We start from the raw sequence: 18,608 nt of genomic DNA, 5'->3' as shown, positions 1-18,608 counted from the left end.
ATGCTAAGAACTAATGCATATTGTCAAGTACCACCAGCCGGTGGCGTCACACTTCAAGAGCCCGAGATCGTCCTTTCTCCGTTAGCCTCCCTCCCCACTCCTGCGGACCCTGCCTTTCCTGAGCAGTCTCTCCGTGGAGTTCCGCCGCAGGACGCTGACACTAGCCCTTCGTGTTCGAGCTACCTGCATTTCTCCTTACCCCAGGAGGAATACCTGTAGGTAACCTTTTCTCATTACCCCAGAGCTAAGCTAAGCTCCGCAACTCCTGCAGCATTGAGAGCTTCTTTGATATTGCCCAGGATGCGAATCCTATCTTTTCGAAAGAACGGTTTCTCCGCCGCTATCGGAGCTCGCTTTGCAGCCAAGATCTCATCTCGGCCATGGCCATCATTGGTGCAAAACTGACCCAGTTTGCCATGAACGATGACGGATCAAGTATAGATGCCGGGCTGGACTCACTCCTCAGCTCAAGCCTGCTAGAAGATGACCTGATTGGAGACGCTCCATCCCTTGATCAGTTCCGCAAAGCCTATGTACTGGCCTTCTACGAGTTCCATCAATTCCCAGGACACCACTCCTGGCTGCGTATTGGTAGGTTAACGCGCATGGCCTATCGTATCGGCCTAGACCGACTTGATCATATCCGCGCGCTCTATCCCGACTGGAGCACGGTTAGCAATGAAGATATCCAAGAATGGCGAGCGCTATGGTGGCGTATCTACCGACTCGACACATACTCCAATCTCGCCTCCGGAACACCGTATCTAATTGACGATGCGGCCATCAATATCTTCTTTAACGTCAGTCAAGCAAAGGCTGCCTCCCGGGGAATATTCCTGCCTCCTAACTCGGACGGTCTATCTGAACTCCTTCCTGCCATCACATCAGACCCGGAGACCTTGCTAAACAACATTCACAACATCACCGTCGCCACCATGCGCCAGGCCGGTCTGGTCATCCGCATGCACCTGCTGCGATGGCAAGAGGGGATAGTGGCACATGTCGCCAACGTCGAGCGACAGCTAACTACACTTCGTCTTGCCCTTCCGCGGGGCTGGCTCAACCCCCGACGCAATGCGTTCGCAAACAAGACGCCCATCGACCACCATGCAAGGCTAATCACTGTCTTCCATCTGCGGATGGCACAATTGCTCCTTTCAGTCGTGGACTGCGGTCAACGACGAGCAGATGACTGGCATTCAAGCTGGCAGCGCGTTCTTGAGACGTGTCAGGACATTGCCTCACTGGCTGGTCAATGGGATAGTACATTCTGCCTCACTGTGGACCCGGCAATCACGTTTACCATTTTCACGACGCTTATCTTCCTTGATCTTCATAGAAAGTCGAGGACAGTGCCACATAATAGTCTCTACTCTAGTATCGACCATGACGTCACTGTTCTTCATTTACAACTCAGGCATTTTGGAAACATCTGGACGCAGGCGAGGCTGCTTACCTGTAAGTTGCTGGAGTCTGCCCTAGTATAGAGCTACATGCTAATAGATCCAATACAGTGTCGTTCGAAAGCTTCAGTGAATCCGTGTCTGGGCCGCTTTCCTACAATCATCTTGCTTTGATCCTGTCGCGCTTCGAGGCGCCGCTGCATCCAAGGTGGTTGCAGTTTCTTTCATCAGCTCGGTCTGTTCTCGAGGCTTGTCAATAATATAAGCCTAATCAAATCGTCCATTGTCATATTTTTTCCAGTTGTCAGGCCAAAACACATTCTATGAAGTTCAAATTCTCACTGAATCGAAGAGGCGTTCAAGCCCGTTATCACTAATTCTGGTATCATTTTGAACATTTTGCATATCGAACCATAGAGATTTCGTGAAACAAGTTATATGAGAATAGATTTGCACTATCAGTTTATGCAACTTACGTAGTATTAAGCGCTATATTCAGCGAAAGGAATAATTCCTACCCCATAGCTTTAGTTACTGGGCGCCACTCGCCTATGGTAGATATGTGTTTGCGGCACCCAACCTCCAGTAGCCCCGGGGTCAATTGACAATTTCCTGAAGGTTCTTCCGTAATACAACAGGGGTACGTACCCTTTTCCAATAACCAATAACCCTTACGTCGCTCAACCATGGCATGGGCCATCATTCGTCGAGAGCAGATTGTTCCTCGGACCAACTTGGGTAGTAGGGAAGATCAACAAGTGGATACTGCATGGTGTTTCAAAGGTTAACGTCAAAGGTAGCCATAAGCATCACTGACAAAATTATGATCGACAATGAGCTGTTTAAACGGTGCAACATGACCTTGAGAGGATCCAAGGACAAAAAAAGGTTAAGCTAGCTCAATGGCTATCCTCGCAGCCACGCTGGTCAAGTCTTGTCCATCGCCACCACCAGCATCATTTTGGGCACGTCGTTGTTGCCGACTGTTTGGACTGTGGTGAGTCCATTGTGCATGTATCATCCATGTTTTTGGATTATACTCCTAGTAATTCCTATAGTGGATGCCGTTTTTGTCATCCTCTTTCCCCTGGACCCTGGGTGATGACGTGATCCACAGTATAAAGTAACTATATAACTAAACGAGAGCTCCCATGGAGATATCGCAAGACATCTCAAAGACTCTCAGGTCATAGAATATAACGCCGAGACTCCCCGGCCTCCAACTGTTCCATATATTAACACCCAAGGTCATATCAAAAAAAAAAAAAAAGGTCCAACTTTCTACCCTCGCCGGAGCTGCCAGCTTCGCTGTATCGCATTTTGTACGCGCCAGTTCTCGCATCCCACTCTGAAACTTTTTGAAAGCAGCTAACACACCATGTTTTAAAGGTTTGTCCGTGGTATCCCCAATGAGCGGCTCAGAGCTCGATCTTTCCAATGCGACAAAGTCGAATGGTCATCCTCTGAGTGAGTAGCACCACCTTCGCGCAGACCATCTCCACATACCAGATCAACGAGGAATACTATCCTAACGCATATCCAGCTCCGACCCCTCCATCTTTAACCTCTACCCCCTCAACCAGGACAAGATCCCAAGCATGAACCTGGAAACCGCGCGCGTCTAACCTAACTACATCCGATGAGGAGTACACATTCGACGGCGTTGATGTTCTCCCGGGGTAAGTAGGTAATTTTCCTACACTGGAACACTTATACCTAACAATGTAATACGCCAGATCCGGTTACGAATACAAGTACTTCGTCAGCCACATCTACGGCTAAGGCTACAAGCCGTAAGAGCGGGTCGGCCTAGAGTACTGCGACCCCGACTGGGGATGCGATGGCTGTTCTTGTTGCAATGATGTGTGCGCTAGGGGCAGATTTGATTGCTGGTGGGGGTATAGCTTGAATTAATATAAATCGTCCTGTCCGGGGATCCCGAGCCCTATCTTGTGGAAATACCAGGGATCACAGTATCTCAACCAACCGAGTCTCTTGCATTCCTATCGAGAGGACTTCGGTGCTCTACATCAAGGTACTCTGCTAACCAAAGGATTCAAGAGTATTTCCATGACATGTATGTAGCCTGTTCTATGGGTTTTATGGGTTTTATGGGTTTAGCCGTTGACGACCTCTCCACCACCCGGGATATGCATCCATCGCGCAGTCTAACTTTTTCTGCAGATCTCTCGACAAGAAATACACAAGGCCCTTTATATCGGCCTCTAACTCTCGAGTTGCGGCCTATAACCTCTTCCACAGATGCTCTGGATTTGTTTCATCCGCTCAAAATAAATCCCGTTTTTGGCCGCAAATTATGCGCCAGCTCTGTCTCATCAGACGATGGACGTGAGTATACTTCAGCATCAATAAATACCCTAGACCTTATAAATAGAGATCAGCAACAGAAATTAGCTCCCCCGGTGCCTTTGAGATGCCAGGTGAGAAAGTGGACGAAAACATCTTGCATGTGCTTGTACAGTTTAGGAGAGGGGCTGTCATCGTTGGAGTTATGCAAGACACGAGTGTGGTGAATACGGCTGCTGCGGTGATCGAGATTGTCCAAAGTGGCGAGAAGAGGGTGGACCAAAGTATGCATCTCTTAAATTATGTACTTTGCGTTGAAGGGGGCAAAGAGGTGGAGCTCTCAGTGAGGAACATGAGAAGTTTGTCTGGGCGTTTGAGGGGGGACTGACTGGGTTTTAGGTCAAAGGGAAGTTGAAAGAGATGGTCAAGGGTGCTTTCACCTTAGTGGATATGTATTAACAATATTAGAGGTCAACTATTGCTTGACCACCTACATGATACTACCTACGTAAGATGTATCAATGCGATCTGCAAGGCCTCGAAGCGGACAATGTTGTTGCTATACGATTTACACTTGATCAAAAGTGAACCCATGAGACTCACAATACTCTTTTGTCATACTATTATGTTTTGTTACTTATGTAACTCATTATTATACCAAGCGTAGTACCATTACTTGACTCTGTGTGTCAATATCCGATCAGCAGAGGTGCCAAACTTAAACAACCTTCTCACCAAGAGCTGGCCGGCGTTCAGGAAGTCCAGGCGAGAAGTATTAAGGCGATTGGTGGTAAAAAATACGGATAACTCATGAGAACGTTAAATCAACAAATTGATCATCTTATATGTTCTGGTACACAGCCACCCACCTATTCGATTTGACCATCGTAATGAACCTTGAAAGCTGCATGCTTGTTACTACACGCTCAACCAGGAATGTCAGTTCACTTACACATTGGGAAGGCATAATAGCTCGTCTCATCCTCCATCATATAGCTGTAGAAATGGAACGGCCGCGGGATCTTCTTTAGCTCTCCTTGAGGCCCAGGAGCACGACGCAGATTTTCCAGGCTGCCGACCACCCGCAGCATAGCAGTTAAAGCAACCTTGCTAGCGTTCTGGCCCAGGCAGGTATGTGGGCCAACACCATAGTGGATATAAGACTCCATGGGCCGGTCGAGATGGACCTCGTTCGGGTCGGGAAAGACGTGAGGGTCCCGATTGGCATCAACCTAACACTGTTGTATCAGCATCTTTAACATCGCACGGGCATTTCCAAAACGTACAAAGCTCACGAATATTTTATCACCAGGGTTGATGTTAATTTGGCGGCCTTGCTCCTCGAGAGTGACTTGGGTTGTCGACTCGCGATACGACCCGAATATTCCATTAATACGAATCGCTTCCATGCAGTAGCGTAGTAATTTGTCATCCGACTCAGGCGAGTCTTCCTTGGCAAAGCGATTGATAGATGGAAGATGCTTTCTGCCGTCGTCGGAAAGGTAGTAGTCCATGATCTGTGTAAAGACCTGCGCTTGGTTGGGGACCATGGCAACTGCGGTGGGCAGGATCTGGGACCAGGTAATCTCCGATGGCCCCAAGCCGGTTTCCAGCAACCGCCTTACCATATGAATCCCATACTCTCTCATTGGGTATTCATTGGAGCGGAAGCCGTCAAATAACGTTGACACGAGGCTGGTGGCACTAATTTTCTTGACATTGGCTTCGACTACCGCGCCAAGTTTCTGAGCAGCCTCTCGAGCCTTGTGTCGCAACATGAAGGATTTGGAAGGATCGACGTCAAAGAAAATTGCTGTGAATATAGCTGCCATGATCTGATACATCTCGTGCTCAGTGAAGATACTATGGGGGTGCTTTTGGCATTTGAGCGGAAGGGAGAAGACGCTCGCCGCGAAATGGACGTGTGCAAGATTTCCAACACTGGATCGCGAAATTAACCATTTGATGTAAAATTTCGAGGAATGATAGAGACTCACTCGCGGGTGATATCTACTTGATTCACATTGCCTAGGTTGCATGACTTTTCCGCCAATAACCTTCGGGTAGTAGCGATGTAGAATTCTTTGACGTGCTTGTTCCATTGGTCACGATAAAGCGACTGGCTCATAGTCTGGCGCTGGCTGCCATGGAAAGACGTGTCTCCGGAGAGCATAAAGTCGTATCCGCGCTGGCCAAATACGTACCCAGTTGCCTCGCCCCAAGTGACACGGAACATATCCTTATCACCGAGGATATAACGGACATTGGGATAGGCAAATATGTTGATCCGGGGAGGAATGAATGCAGGGCGATCCCATGAGTAATCTTGCTCCCGCCCCAAATCTGTCATAATAACTTTGTTCTCGCTAGGAATAGTCATTGGATAGTGAGCGTAGATCGAGTCTTGCTTGAACCAGTTGGGAAAGGCCCGTAACGCAAGCTTATAGAATACGCAGCCCTGGTTGATGTCCAAATCGTAGTGGGACTCTTTGTAGCCCCAGTTTGTCAAATTGTGGGAGTTGTAGTCAATCTAACGATGGGTTCAGCTTTCCTCCTTCCTAGGAGGCACAAGAGCCACTCACAGTATAAAATCTATCGCCTCGGACAAGAGCCACCGCATCAGACAATACAGCTCGTGAGACGGTGTAACTCGGGGCAATCCCGACCCCAGGTACCATTGGCTCCTTAGCCTCTTCTACCACTATACCGGGATAAAGTTCCACATGATCAGGGTGATCATAGAGATGACGAAGTCGATTCGCAATCTCAGGGTCAGAATTGATATCTTCAAAGGTTTGGTGAGGCTTTAGTCCAAAAAATTTGCGGAACTCGTTAAGTGAGGCAACTCTCCACCGTCTGGCCTGCTCTATCCCTAACATCTCCACTGACCGGAGCACTTTCGGGATATGTCGCGCTCCAAAGGAGCCGGAAACCTCCTCGATTGCATCGGTCAGGATAGCTACCAGCTCCTCATCTTTGAACTTACCATCCGCCTGGCGCTCCAGCTGAGCAAACGTGCGTTTTGAAGGATCTTTATCGAGACTCATCCCATATTTGTGCATGGCACTGGTGAGATCCTCCACGGATGCTTCCTCTCCCCGTTTGCCGACAATTTGTTGGTAGGCTTTTTCTGTCCAAGCCTCATCCCTCTGACTGATGGTTGAGTGCCATCGATAGGCAAGGTCGAATTCAACCGAGCACTGATTTCCGAGTCCAGAAGGGGTTGTCTCGTGATCCCCCATTCTTGCTCGGGGGTCCAAGCACCAGGTACTATTTACTCGATTGAGATTGATAATTGTACGCAGATAATCGTAGAGAGTAATATTGATGTATAGGCCACAGGTTATCAGTCGCCCCGTTTGAAATAGTTCGTTGTCATATTTCGCCCACGCTTTTTTAGCGTCATCCTCCGTAAGATGTTCGGTTTTTGGTTTAGTAAATCGACCGTTTTCATTGATAAGAACCAGCTGTTCAACCACATAATTATGGAATCGATTCAGCATTACCAGAATAACACCGCATGCAGCCGGCAGGGCCTGGAGTCGTGGTTCAGAAAAGCAGTCCGGCTTCAACCGTCCGCCTTCAAACGTCCGGATCATGTCCTGCTCTTCTTGAACGTCTCCATATAGAATAGACAGGTCCAAATACGATGAGGTCTTATTCTTATTTTCATCCCGTGGGTCGGTTTGAAAGATGTCTGGTATGGTCAGTTTATATAGAAGCTTCAATCATAATTGTAGAAACACACCGTGGATAATCAAGGAGGCCCAAGTAAAGAAAATGCTCGAGACTTTGTTTGGGTGCGGCCTGAACTGATCTCTGGCCATAACGCTATCAAAAAGTAGCCCTGGGTCTGGGAGATTAGGTGGCAGGGTAGATTGTGGACGAGTGGTACGAGCATATTCTGTGTTGGCAGCCCCTAACCAGGGAAGGGTGGGACTGTTGTAAGACCCATCCGCACTCCGGTAGGCATACTTATCACCGGCATATCTATCGCCCGTTAGAAATTCCGAGAATGAGTGCGATCGCAGAGCCATCAGACTAAGAGTTCTAAGCTTACGAAAGTGGAGGGTGAGGCAACGAGTCCCAAAGTTCTTCGAGAAACGAGTTGGTCAACTTCACCCGCGTCTTAGAGTCATCGGGGAGTCTACTGACAAGCTGCGAGGGATTTCAGTAATAGTCTGTGCAAGGCAATCAAGAGATAGGCACCTGAATGACATGTTCCATGAACATCGTCTTATCATCTATTAGTTGTCCGGTCCCCTTTGTCTTCTTAAGACGTAACAGAGTGTTGATATCTTTGATGCCCAGGCTTCGAAGATCTGCCCATAGCCCGCTATTGGTTTCATCCTCGATGTAGGTGCCATCGCCTGTCTCTGTGGGCAGCGGGCGACGAGAGGCATGAACCAATTGCCTATATTTCTTGAACGCATCTAACAAGCCCTCCTCGTGGTGCTTGTCGGTCACTGACAGTTTACCGCTATGGTCGCTTTTCTGCACACCATTTGTCACAGCCTGAGGGCGACTGCTCTCACCTCCACTGCCCGAGGAAAACTTCATCTTGGAAATTGAGTCTCCGTACCTTTCTGCAGAGTCTCAATGGTATTGGCAAGTTGTATTGCTGACAGTAAGATAATATATGAGAGGGGCTTCCGTGTGGTTTTTATTCCTTATGACCCACAATTCAGATTGAGGTGCTTACCTTGCGGTGGAAGCGTGCGTTGTTTCGCCGACAACAATCTAGTAGTGGAGGCGTCAGCTTTGCGTCATGGAGGGGGGCATACATACGACAAACAGAAACATATCCCTGATGTATGATTCGCCTCGAAGTATATCAGTGTAGTAATGGGCAACCAATGGTGTAGCCCCGTTTGGCTGTCAGAAGCTTAAAGGCTAGGAGACGACCGAACACGGAAAGTTCTAGACAAATAGCGATTAACGATGTTACCATATGCGAAAGTTTGAGATTGCCTTTATCCGGTTTGGACGGCCCCGTACCAGACTTGGACCGCTAGTAGAAGGATCGGAACATGACATCAGCTCTTGTGTTTTAAGTTCGATCCGTCGATTCCTTAAGCTTATTTTGCCCACAATGTAACAGCATATTTACACACCGTGGGACTTCAGGAGCTAATAGGCTTTTTTTAATAAAGTTGGTGTTGTATGCTATGTCATACTCATGGGGTCCCACCACGGGACGTTGAGGCTCCCGTTTCGGAAGACCAATCGCTCACTTGAAGTACCGATTTCGCTAACCGAACCATTTCCGCGGGATGTAACATGGTGATACCTGCGGATACACCACTAGCGGCAGGCTGAGCATTACATATAGCCCACGGTTCAGCAGTGCCTGGTTCAACGAAGCCTATAAAGTGCACGTCACATGCCTGTTCATGAAATGACACCCACCGTCCGTATAATGTGATCCTACGCAAAACACAGGGCTCACATCTCCACGGAGAATTGATAGGGAATATCGAAAGTTGCAAACAAGATGGCCAACCCTGAAACTAGCACTGGTCCCAAGGAGTTTGTCCTTTGTTTTGACGGGACTGGGAATAAATTCCATGGCGGCGTGTCCGATAGTAATGTCTTGAAGATTTTCAGGGTGAGTTTTCTGTCCCTCGATGGTCACGGACACTGCTTACCCAGCGTGAAAGATGCTGGACCGTAACGACGCCAGTCACTGCCATTACTATCAACCAGGTATAGGAACCTATGTGACCTCACCGTCACTCACGGACAAAGGAAGGCTGGAGAAAATAAAGTCGGCGTACATGAAGGCCAAGGACTCGGCCATCGGGTCCACTTTTGCAGAGCATGTCATGGGGGGATACAAATTTCTCATGAGATACTATTCACCCGGTGACAAGCTCTATTTTTTTGGGTTTAGCCGTGGCGCTTATGTTGCACGCTTTCTCGCTGAGATGTTGGACTATATTGGACTTTTGGAGAAGGGAAATGAAGAACTAGTGCGATTCGCATGGAAGACATTTTCCAAATGGCAGCGGCGGGGCAGAGATAAGAAACACAATAATGACGAATTTAAGTTTATGGCTGCATTTCGAGACACTTTTAGCCGGCCAATTACCCAGATAGAGTTTCTGGGTTTGTTTGATACTGTCAATAGCGTGCCCCGATTTGAAAACCCGTGGATGCAGCGCAGTCGATTCCCATACACGGCACGCACGTCTGCAAAATTTATCCGGCACGCAGTGAGCATTGATGAGCGACGAGCAAAGTTCCGGCAGGATCTCATATCAGAAGTCAAGCCAACCGAAGGCCACCAGCACTCATGGTTGCATCAGCACCTTAAAAAGCATGACTTGTATCTTAAACGTCATCACATAATGCACAAGGGGCAGGGTGCAGACACGAAAACTAGCGATGAGTCTGGGCAGCAGGCTTCTACAATCTACCGGCCTACCCAACGCATGCGTCGTACAAACAAGGGTAAGCCGCAACCAATCCGCCGACAGGCAGATAGTTCAGCAGTTGCAGCTGGCGCCTCTTCCAAGGAGAGCCAGTCAGACTATAGTTGGCAATCAGCTGGTTCTCTTCTTGAGTCTGGCATAGGCGAGGCCAAGACCACTTCCAATCACGGAGACTATGAGTATGTTGAGGACGCTCCGCAGGATATCGAGGAAGTTTGGTTTCCAGGAGGCCATGCGGATATTGGTGGTGGCTGGGCACTTGATAATGGGGAGCATTGGGCCCTGAGCCATGCTCCACTGGTCTGGATGGTGCAAGAGGCGCAGCGGGCAGGGCTTGTATTTAACCGAGGAAAGATGGAGCAGTTCGACTGTTGGGATGAATCTTTTGAATCTGATCTGTCGGCTCATGCTGTCCAGGAAAAACGCGGTAATCAGGAAACCGGCAGCGAGTGTGAAGCCAGCAGCAAAGAAGGCGAGGTTGACGAGTCGGGTTTTTGCCAAGCATTGCGTTCGTCTAGTACGGACGGAAAACTTCACGACTGCTTATCAATTGGAAAGGGAGTGCCAACTTCGTCGGTCTTAAGCTGGAAGATCATGGAATATATGCCTTTTCGACGAATGGATCTGCAGCCCGATGGATCGTGGAAGCCTATCCGGTGGCCACTTCCCTGTGGCGAGGTACGCGATATTCCCGCTGATGCCCAGATCCATGTCTCCGCTATTCGTCGAATGCAAGCGAATCCCGACTACCGGCCTGGCAATCTCATTATTGGGGGCGGCGGCAGAGGTGTCAAGAAGGCAGCAGCAAAGTATGGGATCGGCGAATGGGATATCTTCAAGTATTCTGGCTCTCCGGTTCGAGAGACATATATACGTAAGAATAACGGGGGTAACACGGCAGGGGCCGTCAGTGTTCATTAGTATTATTCTGTTTCAAAGTCTACTAAACCCGTGGGAGTGCTTATCATCTTCCTTTCATGGCTAGGTGATTTGCTTATACGATGAACACAAAAAAAATGGCAATCCTGACTTGTCCCTCAGCAAACTCTACGATCCCTTTCCACTTCGTGTTTAACATTAGTCAAGACTTGATAAATAAGATTATCGAGCAATTTCAACTAAATGTGCAAGTATAATGCGTGGCCAATTTCCCGGGCCTGAACAAAGGCAATGTATGAAAGGGCAGCTGGACTTGCGACTAGCCAGCAATGTCGTCCCTTGATTGACATAACGCTTTGAAACGTGCAAGCTGAATTGATCGCCCCTTTTTGGAGGTGGTGGGTTCGATTCCCATCGGCACCACATTTACTACCACAGTTGAATCACTTCCCACAATGATATCAAGTCTCGTACATCCCACCAACCCATATTAACCACACCGCAGAAGAGGTACTGATACAACCAATGTTGCAGGAGATTAAGTCCTGCATCCAGGGAGCCAAGAATCAACGGGTAGACAAATGCGCGGGCGACTTTAGCCGCCCATCATCCAATATAATTTGCCCCAAAAACATCCGCCCTATTCCTGTCTCCCCCGCGTTACTCGTACCTTCTGGTCTCTTACTTATCCCGGAACCATATCTACTAGCAACCTCACAGTAGAAAGCACCCCTAACACCTCGGTCAAACATCACCTGTACCATGATCACTATGGATCAGGGCATCAAGCAACCTACTCGGAATGGGTATCCAGCCTACTTAGAACCCTAAAAAGGGTCCAGGAAAGCATATAACCGAACAGACTAGGAGAAACCTAGTCGAACAGTACGGTCCAAAATAGAACCCCTACCGTATATCAAATCTACGGAGGAACCTGACACCGTAGTGGAGAAGCTTATCTCACATACTACTAAAGTGGTCGACGCTTGCACAACTACAGCGAATCCATCACCATACTCACGATGGTTCTCTCCAGAGCTAAAAACACAGCAGTGTGGGGTTAGCAACACGCGTTGGAAATGGCAAGACAGCTGTGCGCTGAGAGGATGCCAGAACCCTTTCTTGCTGGAGTTATTTAAAGAAATGCGTTAGAAATGCCGAGTGTCGACAAAGGCCATCGAGAAGGCGAAATCGACCTGCTGGAAAGAGTTTCTGGACAAAGCTGGAGAAGGTTATTTGTGGAAGGCAGCATCCTACGTGGGGCCTCGGGAGGCATATGTCAGCATTCCGGCATAAAAACAAGGGGTTCAAGAAATAGCAGACAATAGAGAGAAGTCTGTGCTATTTATGGATACATTCTTTTCCAGGATAGAAAGTCTGTTTGAAAAGACGTGGGAGAAATAGGTTTGGTTACATTGCTGCTTATCCTATGGTTGGCTGTGGGTTACACTTACATCATGTCCTCTGGCAGCCTAGTAAGTGTTACTCGTTCGGGAAGGAATTTCACTTCCTTCCATTTCTTCTTACGAAGTATCATATTTGCATTATATTACTACTCTTGCATCACTTAGGCTAACTTTCTATCACCTTTTTGCAAACATTTGTCTTTCTGCAGCATTTTTCTAGTTCATCGTTTAAGTAGATACACGTTTCTACATCACCGCGATCAAAATAGGTCAAAAGGAGCGCAACTGGCATCTAGGCTAGCAATTGGACTAAAGAATGCAGAGCTAAATGTTGAGATGCAATATCAGACGCGACAAACGTCACTTTTCGACCATAGCCTAATCCCCTCAGATCAGGATGCCCTCAAATTCCACCCAGCGGCTTCATTGCAACTACGATTTGGATATCCACATGAAACTGCAGCACTACAGAGAGACTTCTTGATTACATCGCCCTAAATAAGCCGAAGCACCTATTAGTCCTCAAAACTCTCGAGAAACCGACCCAATTGCTTGTTAAAGCCTTCGTAATCTTCAAACCCATCGCGATGGCTACGCGGTAGACGCCTACACGGAATTGTTCAACTGGCAGGCTGTGTTTAGCTTAATACGAGATCTATCTTATGCAGACGGCTATGAATGGAATTGCGCCATTTTTATGTGGTTGTGTTTCGGTCTCGCCTTCGGGCGTACGTGAATATCCATCAGTTGCATGAACTAGACGCGCACTCGCATTGGAAGCTGTTGCCAGTGGGGGATTGTTGAAGTATTGGTTTGGCTGCTTGTGATGATTATTTTTTTGCATTTGTTTTTTTTTTGCATTTGTTTTCTTTGCATTTGTTTTCTTTGCTTTCCTTATGTTTTAGGGCTCAAGATATGTTAATGATTAATTAGGCGTCTGGCGCAGTCGGAACGATGCACGATTGGGCGAAGCCAACCAGTGGCACAAACGGGAATGTGGGGCTTCACTAGGCGTGTACAAACAGATAAGGTTTATCACAACGTTGAAGCTAGTCGTCGAAGACAACGTCAAGGGATGGAAAAATACGAATTGGACTGGTAAAGGAAAGCAAGAATTGGTATGCATAGACATACCACAGAGTGTTTCTTATCACTTCGTTTCCGCTCACCCTTTTACGTCCCTATAACAGTAGGACATGGATTCTGAAGAATATCGTGTGACCAAAGAGTTTATGATAGAGACCAAGCTTATACTTAGTGGCGACCTTTTTTTTTTTTTTTATGGGGCGTATTATTCCAGAGCAACCGCCCATCTCCTTAGTCCATTTTTCATAGCAGGAACACTGTTATTACGTATTTCGCAGCTTTAAAAGTCAATTTTTACTATGCGCGGCATCATAACGTACATGGATTGTTATGCGTGGGGGTTGGTAACGAGCTGAATAGGGCGCTACGGTGCGAAAGGGAGTGTCTATATAGGAGAGAAGATAGAACCACGTATATTGCAGAACTAATCGCTGGCCTTCAAGAGTTCAGGCCCGCGGGTGCGAATATAAACACTTCGCACCTGACTAAGCATCTTAGCTAAGGGTCTAGCTATTGCGCTTCCGAGCGCTCCTAACAGTGTATTGGCTACAGTCGTTCAAAATGCAACGAGGAGAGGGGCGTACCCAAAGACTCCGAGAGAGCCTGCGCGGTGTCTATGAGCCTGCTTGCCAATGCACTAGCGTCTTCCACCCTCATGAGTCGATTGGAAGTTAGGATCTCAACCGTCAACTGCTCTTTTGTCGTAACGGAGCGAACTAGTACTTGATGGGAAAGGTCGATCTTCGCAGTCCAAGATGAATCGTTACATATGACTCCATCCAGAGAGAGAGGAATAGGCTTCTTGTTTCCATCGAGATGGTTTATCATAAAACCGAGCTTCGTCCGCTGTGGCCAGTCCGTGCTGTTGGCGACAATGTCGGGAAGATCCAAGTAACCATAGCGAGCCACTTGAGCAAATTGACCATGCAAAGATCGACACAGCCTGGACACTGTTTCTGTGCCGAGCAGGCGTACCCGGAATGGGTTGATATTGATGCAAGGTCCGAGCATTGACTCGACCCCCTCTAAAGGGATGTCGCGCGTGTTCATAACAACACCAAATACAACATTATCCGTCTGTGCCAGCTGTGATAGGATAATGCTGAGAGCTGCATTCATCAGAGTGGCCACAGTGAGGTCCTCTGGGCATGTAGGGAGTTTCCCACTAGCAGATTGTTTAATATCCTTCGGAATCTCGTCGTTGCAAATATTAAATAGAAGCGCTGGCGAGGTCATGGACGAGCCTTCGAGGTTTTTCCGCCAGAACTGGAATGCCTCCTGGTTTTTTTGACGATCGCAGGTGTATACGTAATCCGCGAATGGTGTAGCAAGCGGAAGCGTGGGTGCCGTTTTATGGCTATTGTTATAGTAGGATGAAATGCATTGGATCATAATAGGAAACGAGTAGCCATCATATTGGGCATGGGAGAGACGGACCATCAACGCATGCTCTACCTCTGAGCTGGAAATTAGTGTGAACTGGACAAGAGGCTTTCCCGATAGAGGCGACAAGCTAAGGTCAAGGTCCGATCTTGACTGGCAGAATGCTTGCAAACTGGCGTCAGTTTGGATATGACTGAAGGTGACATCAATCTCTTTCAGCACCACCTGAAAGAAGCTATCACCGACCTTTGTGAACACGGTCCGCAAACTAGTGTGTTGAGACACCACAACTTGGCAAGCAGCACGTAGTTGGTCTGGGTCAACCTTTCCATTCAACATGAAGCGAAATGACGAGAGAGTCCATTGAGTAATGAAAAAAACTTGGGATTCCGTGGCAGGGACGATGTCAGCTATTATATTCCCAGATCTAGCCTCGTCCAACTCTACTGGAAGTTTGAGCATAAGATTTTCAGCGTCCACGAGGGAGAAAGGTCTGTACTTGACCGTGACATCGATTGGTGGTCTCTTTGAAACGACATCAGCTAGATTGCTCAATGTCTGGTTTTCCAATATATCTGCCAATGACACGTCAAGTCCCTCCGACCGTGCGATGGCCGCCATTTTCATCGCATTAAGCGAATCACCCCCCAACCGAAAGAATCCATCGTTTACAGTAATAGTCGCATGTTGTAGACCAAGTACGGATGCCCATAGATGCTGCAACCGCCTCTCTGTCTCGCAATTTGGTTCTCGTCGGGCCTCTGCTGCCCGAACGTTTGCCAACATGTCCAGAGTCATTGTACCAAAGATTTCTCGTAATTTTCGTCGGTCCTTCTTTCCGGTGGCGGTCATCGGAATCCGGTCAATAGGGACGAACGCGCTTGGCATCATGTAAGTTGGTATTCGACTGCTGAGTTGCTTTTCCAATCCAGAGAGTATCCGTTGCACGGTAGTCTTCATGTCTCCGTCGCGTCTAGTGTATCTTTTGGCAGCCAGAAAGGCCACTAGTAATGGCCAATGGGCCTTTGTTGGTGTAACAGCATCGACAATAACGGACATCTGAGCGTTGTCGGCCAAGCTCTGCTCAATGTGATGTTCTACTTCGCCGAGCTCTATGCGATTCCCGCGGATCTTAACCTGCTCATCTTTGCGCCCAATAAAACAAATACTTCCGTCAGGTTCATACCGTCCCACGTCCCCTGTTTTATAGACTCTCTCAGGTGGATTGCTCTTCCGAAGCTGTTGAAGCCAGACGGGCGCCGGAATAAAGGACGCGGCTGTTGCCGCCGGGTTATTGATATATCCTCGACCGATACTGGGACTTTCGATCACCAGCTCACCCACCGCCCCCACAGGCACCAACTTGTTGTGGTCGTATTGATCCACTATCCAGAGCACAGACCCACTTCCATAGCCTATATTTGTATGGCTGGCCAATGGGTGTATGAAACTCCTCACTGAGGATACTGTTACAGTCTCGCAAGGACCGTAGGCGTTGATGAGATTCACCCGGTCAGCCCAAGTGGCAATGTGAAGCGGTGTCAGTGGTTCACCGCACAGAACCAAGTGGCGTAGGAAAGGGACATCGCTGGGTTTTAGCAGGCTGGTCAGCGACGGAGTCAAACTCGCCCAATTCACTTGTTTCCGGACCATAAACGCCGCGAGGTTATTGTGGCGGTCAAATTCGGACGGTATACAGATACATCCGCCGAACATTAAAGTATAAAGAATGTCGCGGTTACTGACATCGAAAACATAATTCGCAAATTGTAATACCCTTGACTGGCGATCCAACCCGAGCTGTTGTTGATTTGCCTCTGCCCTCAAGTAGAACGCACGGTGTTCAATAACAACGCCCTTTGGTTTGCCTGTCGATCCTGATGTGAATGCCACGTAGACTGGATTGTTTCTTGTTGCGGCTAAACCTATACGTTGCTGCTGAGAGCTATCGGGCTTTGAGCTAAATTCATCCTCTGACAATATTACCGTCCGTAGGCCAAGCCTCGCTGCTATTGCGGAAGTATTGGCCGAACAGACTATTAATCCTGCTAGAATATCCTCACACATGCTTGCCAGTCGAGAAATGGGGTAGGAAGGATCTAAAAATGAATAGGCTCCTCCGGCTCGCAGTACCCCAAGAAGAGCAACTACGGCGAATTTGGACTTTTCAAAGCACAATGGCACAATGGACTCAGGACCGACTCCCATAGTATGAAGATGTATAGCAAACTGGTACGATAACATGTCCAACTCGCTGTATGATATGATACCATCCCAGGAGTCCACAGCTGAACGATCAGGAATTTGGAGACACTGTTCGAGTATGGCATCATGGACACACATCCAGTCACGGGAAGGCAAGGCCGGATTCCACCTGCTCAATTGATCGATATCGTGAGTACTGCAAAGATTCAAATCACCCACTGGGACGTGAGGCTCGGCACAAAGTCGATCCACCGCAAGCTTAAATGTTTCAACCAAACTCAAAGCTTGCCTCTCACATATATGTAAAGTACTGAATTCTAGGGTGGCGATATGCTCTGAGTTACCCATCTCAACCTGCAGAACTATATCGATATCCTATATTCCGGCGTCAGCGGGGTCTTGCGATCTATAGCTTATCCACTTTAGGAGCAAGACTATAACCGGCACGAACCTCAAAAAGCTGAGAAGGTGATTTTGTTGCACTTAACTGCGCAACCTGCTTCTGTACTAGGGCGGTGTTATACTTCGTGTTGAACATGTCCTTCTGACAACACCATTCATCCCACGAATTGCCTCGGAAACAAAGACTGCAGGTGGCACGGTTGACCATGCTTGCAAATGATGCGGAGCTAGTCAATTCGAAGTCACAAATCCATACTTCGACCTCGCTGCCATCAGTTCTTGCGTAAAGAAAGGAAATATTTTCGGAAGCAATGTATAGTCCAAGGACCATGGCCCATGCCAGCTGAAGAAATGGTGACGGATCTCCAGACTGCTGACACATTGCATCTCCCAACGTTGAAACATGACGCTGTCGCTTCTGGGTCATTGGAGTAGAACTTAAACGTGGGAAGAGGCAGTATCCGCCTAGATGGCGATGTTCCTCGTCATGTAGATTCATGGTTCCGGTTGGAATATAGAACTATCCAAAGAATATTGAGTCTATAACTTGATATCAGCAAGCTCGGCCGTCATCCCAAATGATCTTTACTTCGGTTAGATAAACATTCACCTAACGAGAAGCAATAGTCTAATATACCTTGTTCCTCTCATAGTCTTGGCCATGAGAAGGTGGACCATGAATGAATGTGGACGATGCATGCGGACGGTATGCCTGTAAGCAGAATGTCTAAGCGTAATTCTATTTCCTAATGAGGTATTTACGGTTCATGTATCAGTAGCATCCAGCTATGGTAGCGGCTACCTCCGGTGCTTCTACTGCAGAAAGTAGAGCCGTACTACATTTTTTGACGAAAACGGGTAACTACGGGGTTAAGGTTGTGTGCATGGTCGATCTAACATGGACGAATAAAATCGCTCGAACTCCACCACATTCCATAATATGCAAGCCTCGACACAAAAAAGCAAAGTACGGAGGAAGTTTAGTTGTTTAAAAGTTCAGGACGTGACACAAGCAAGGGGACCACGGCAACAATATCTCTATCAGCCTTGTGGTAATTGATGTCAAGTAATTAGAGTATTAGTAATTAAACAAGAGAAAGCAA

At 47.8% G+C, this 18,608-nt stretch overlaps 4 protein-coding genes across 4 annotated transcripts; 2 read left to right on the top strand and 2 right to left on the bottom strand.

Annotated features, from left to right (window-relative positions):
* ATNIH1004_006632 (transcription factor domain-containing protein) lies at positions 1 to 3,028 on the top strand (the record flags this gene model as incomplete). The annotated part of the gene is made up of 5 exons (XM_033571259.1): positions 1 to 215; positions 272 to 1,458; positions 1,515 to 1,611; positions 2,793 to 2,870; positions 2,947 to 3,028. 5 exons carry the CDS (start codon positions 1 to 3, stop codon positions 3,026 to 3,028), a joined length of 1,659 nt encoding a protein of 552 aa, XP_033427291.1.
* Positions 3,029 to 4,579: 1,551 nt separating this feature from the next.
* Positions 4,580 to 8,270, bottom strand: ATNIH1004_006631 (peroxidase/cytochrome P450 family protein; the record flags this gene model as incomplete). Its single annotated transcript, XM_033571258.1, has 8 exons — positions 4,580 to 4,614; positions 4,663 to 4,942; positions 4,997 to 5,651; positions 5,708 to 6,240; positions 6,293 to 7,407; positions 7,459 to 7,700; positions 7,771 to 7,868; positions 7,920 to 8,270. 8 exons carry the CDS (start codon positions 8,268 to 8,270, stop codon positions 4,580 to 4,582), a joined length of 3,309 nt encoding a protein of 1,102 aa, XP_033427290.1.
* A 934-nt stretch (positions 8,271 to 9,204) lies between these two features.
* ATNIH1004_006630 (T6SS phospholipase effector Tle1-like catalytic domain-containing protein) lies at positions 9,205 to 11,065 on the top strand (the record flags this gene model as incomplete). Its single annotated transcript, XM_033571257.1, has 2 exons — positions 9,205 to 9,318; positions 9,371 to 11,065. 2 exons carry the CDS (start codon positions 9,205 to 9,207, stop codon positions 11,063 to 11,065), a joined length of 1,809 nt encoding a protein of 602 aa, XP_033427289.1.
* Positions 11,066 to 13,939: 2,874 nt separating this feature from the next.
* On the bottom strand, positions 13,940 to 17,932 carry ATNIH1004_006629 (Nonribosomal peptide synthetases (NRPS); the record flags this gene model as incomplete). The annotated part of the gene is made up of 3 exons (XM_033571256.1): positions 13,940 to 14,013; positions 14,100 to 17,478; positions 17,555 to 17,932. 3 exons carry the CDS (start codon positions 17,930 to 17,932, stop codon positions 13,940 to 13,942), a joined length of 3,831 nt encoding a protein of 1,276 aa, XP_033427288.1.
* Positions 17,933 to 18,608: the final 676 nt, after the last annotated feature.

Source organism: Aspergillus tanneri (genome assembly GCF_003426965.1).
Source record: "Aspergillus tanneri strain NIH1004 chromosome Unknown AapTan_4_pilon_pilon_pilon, whole genome shotgun sequence".
In the NCBI taxonomy this organism is placed as follows: Eukaryota; Fungi; Ascomycota; class Eurotiomycetes; order Eurotiales; family Aspergillaceae; genus Aspergillus; species Aspergillus tanneri.
This window is presented reverse-complemented; position numbering and strand designations above follow the sequence as displayed.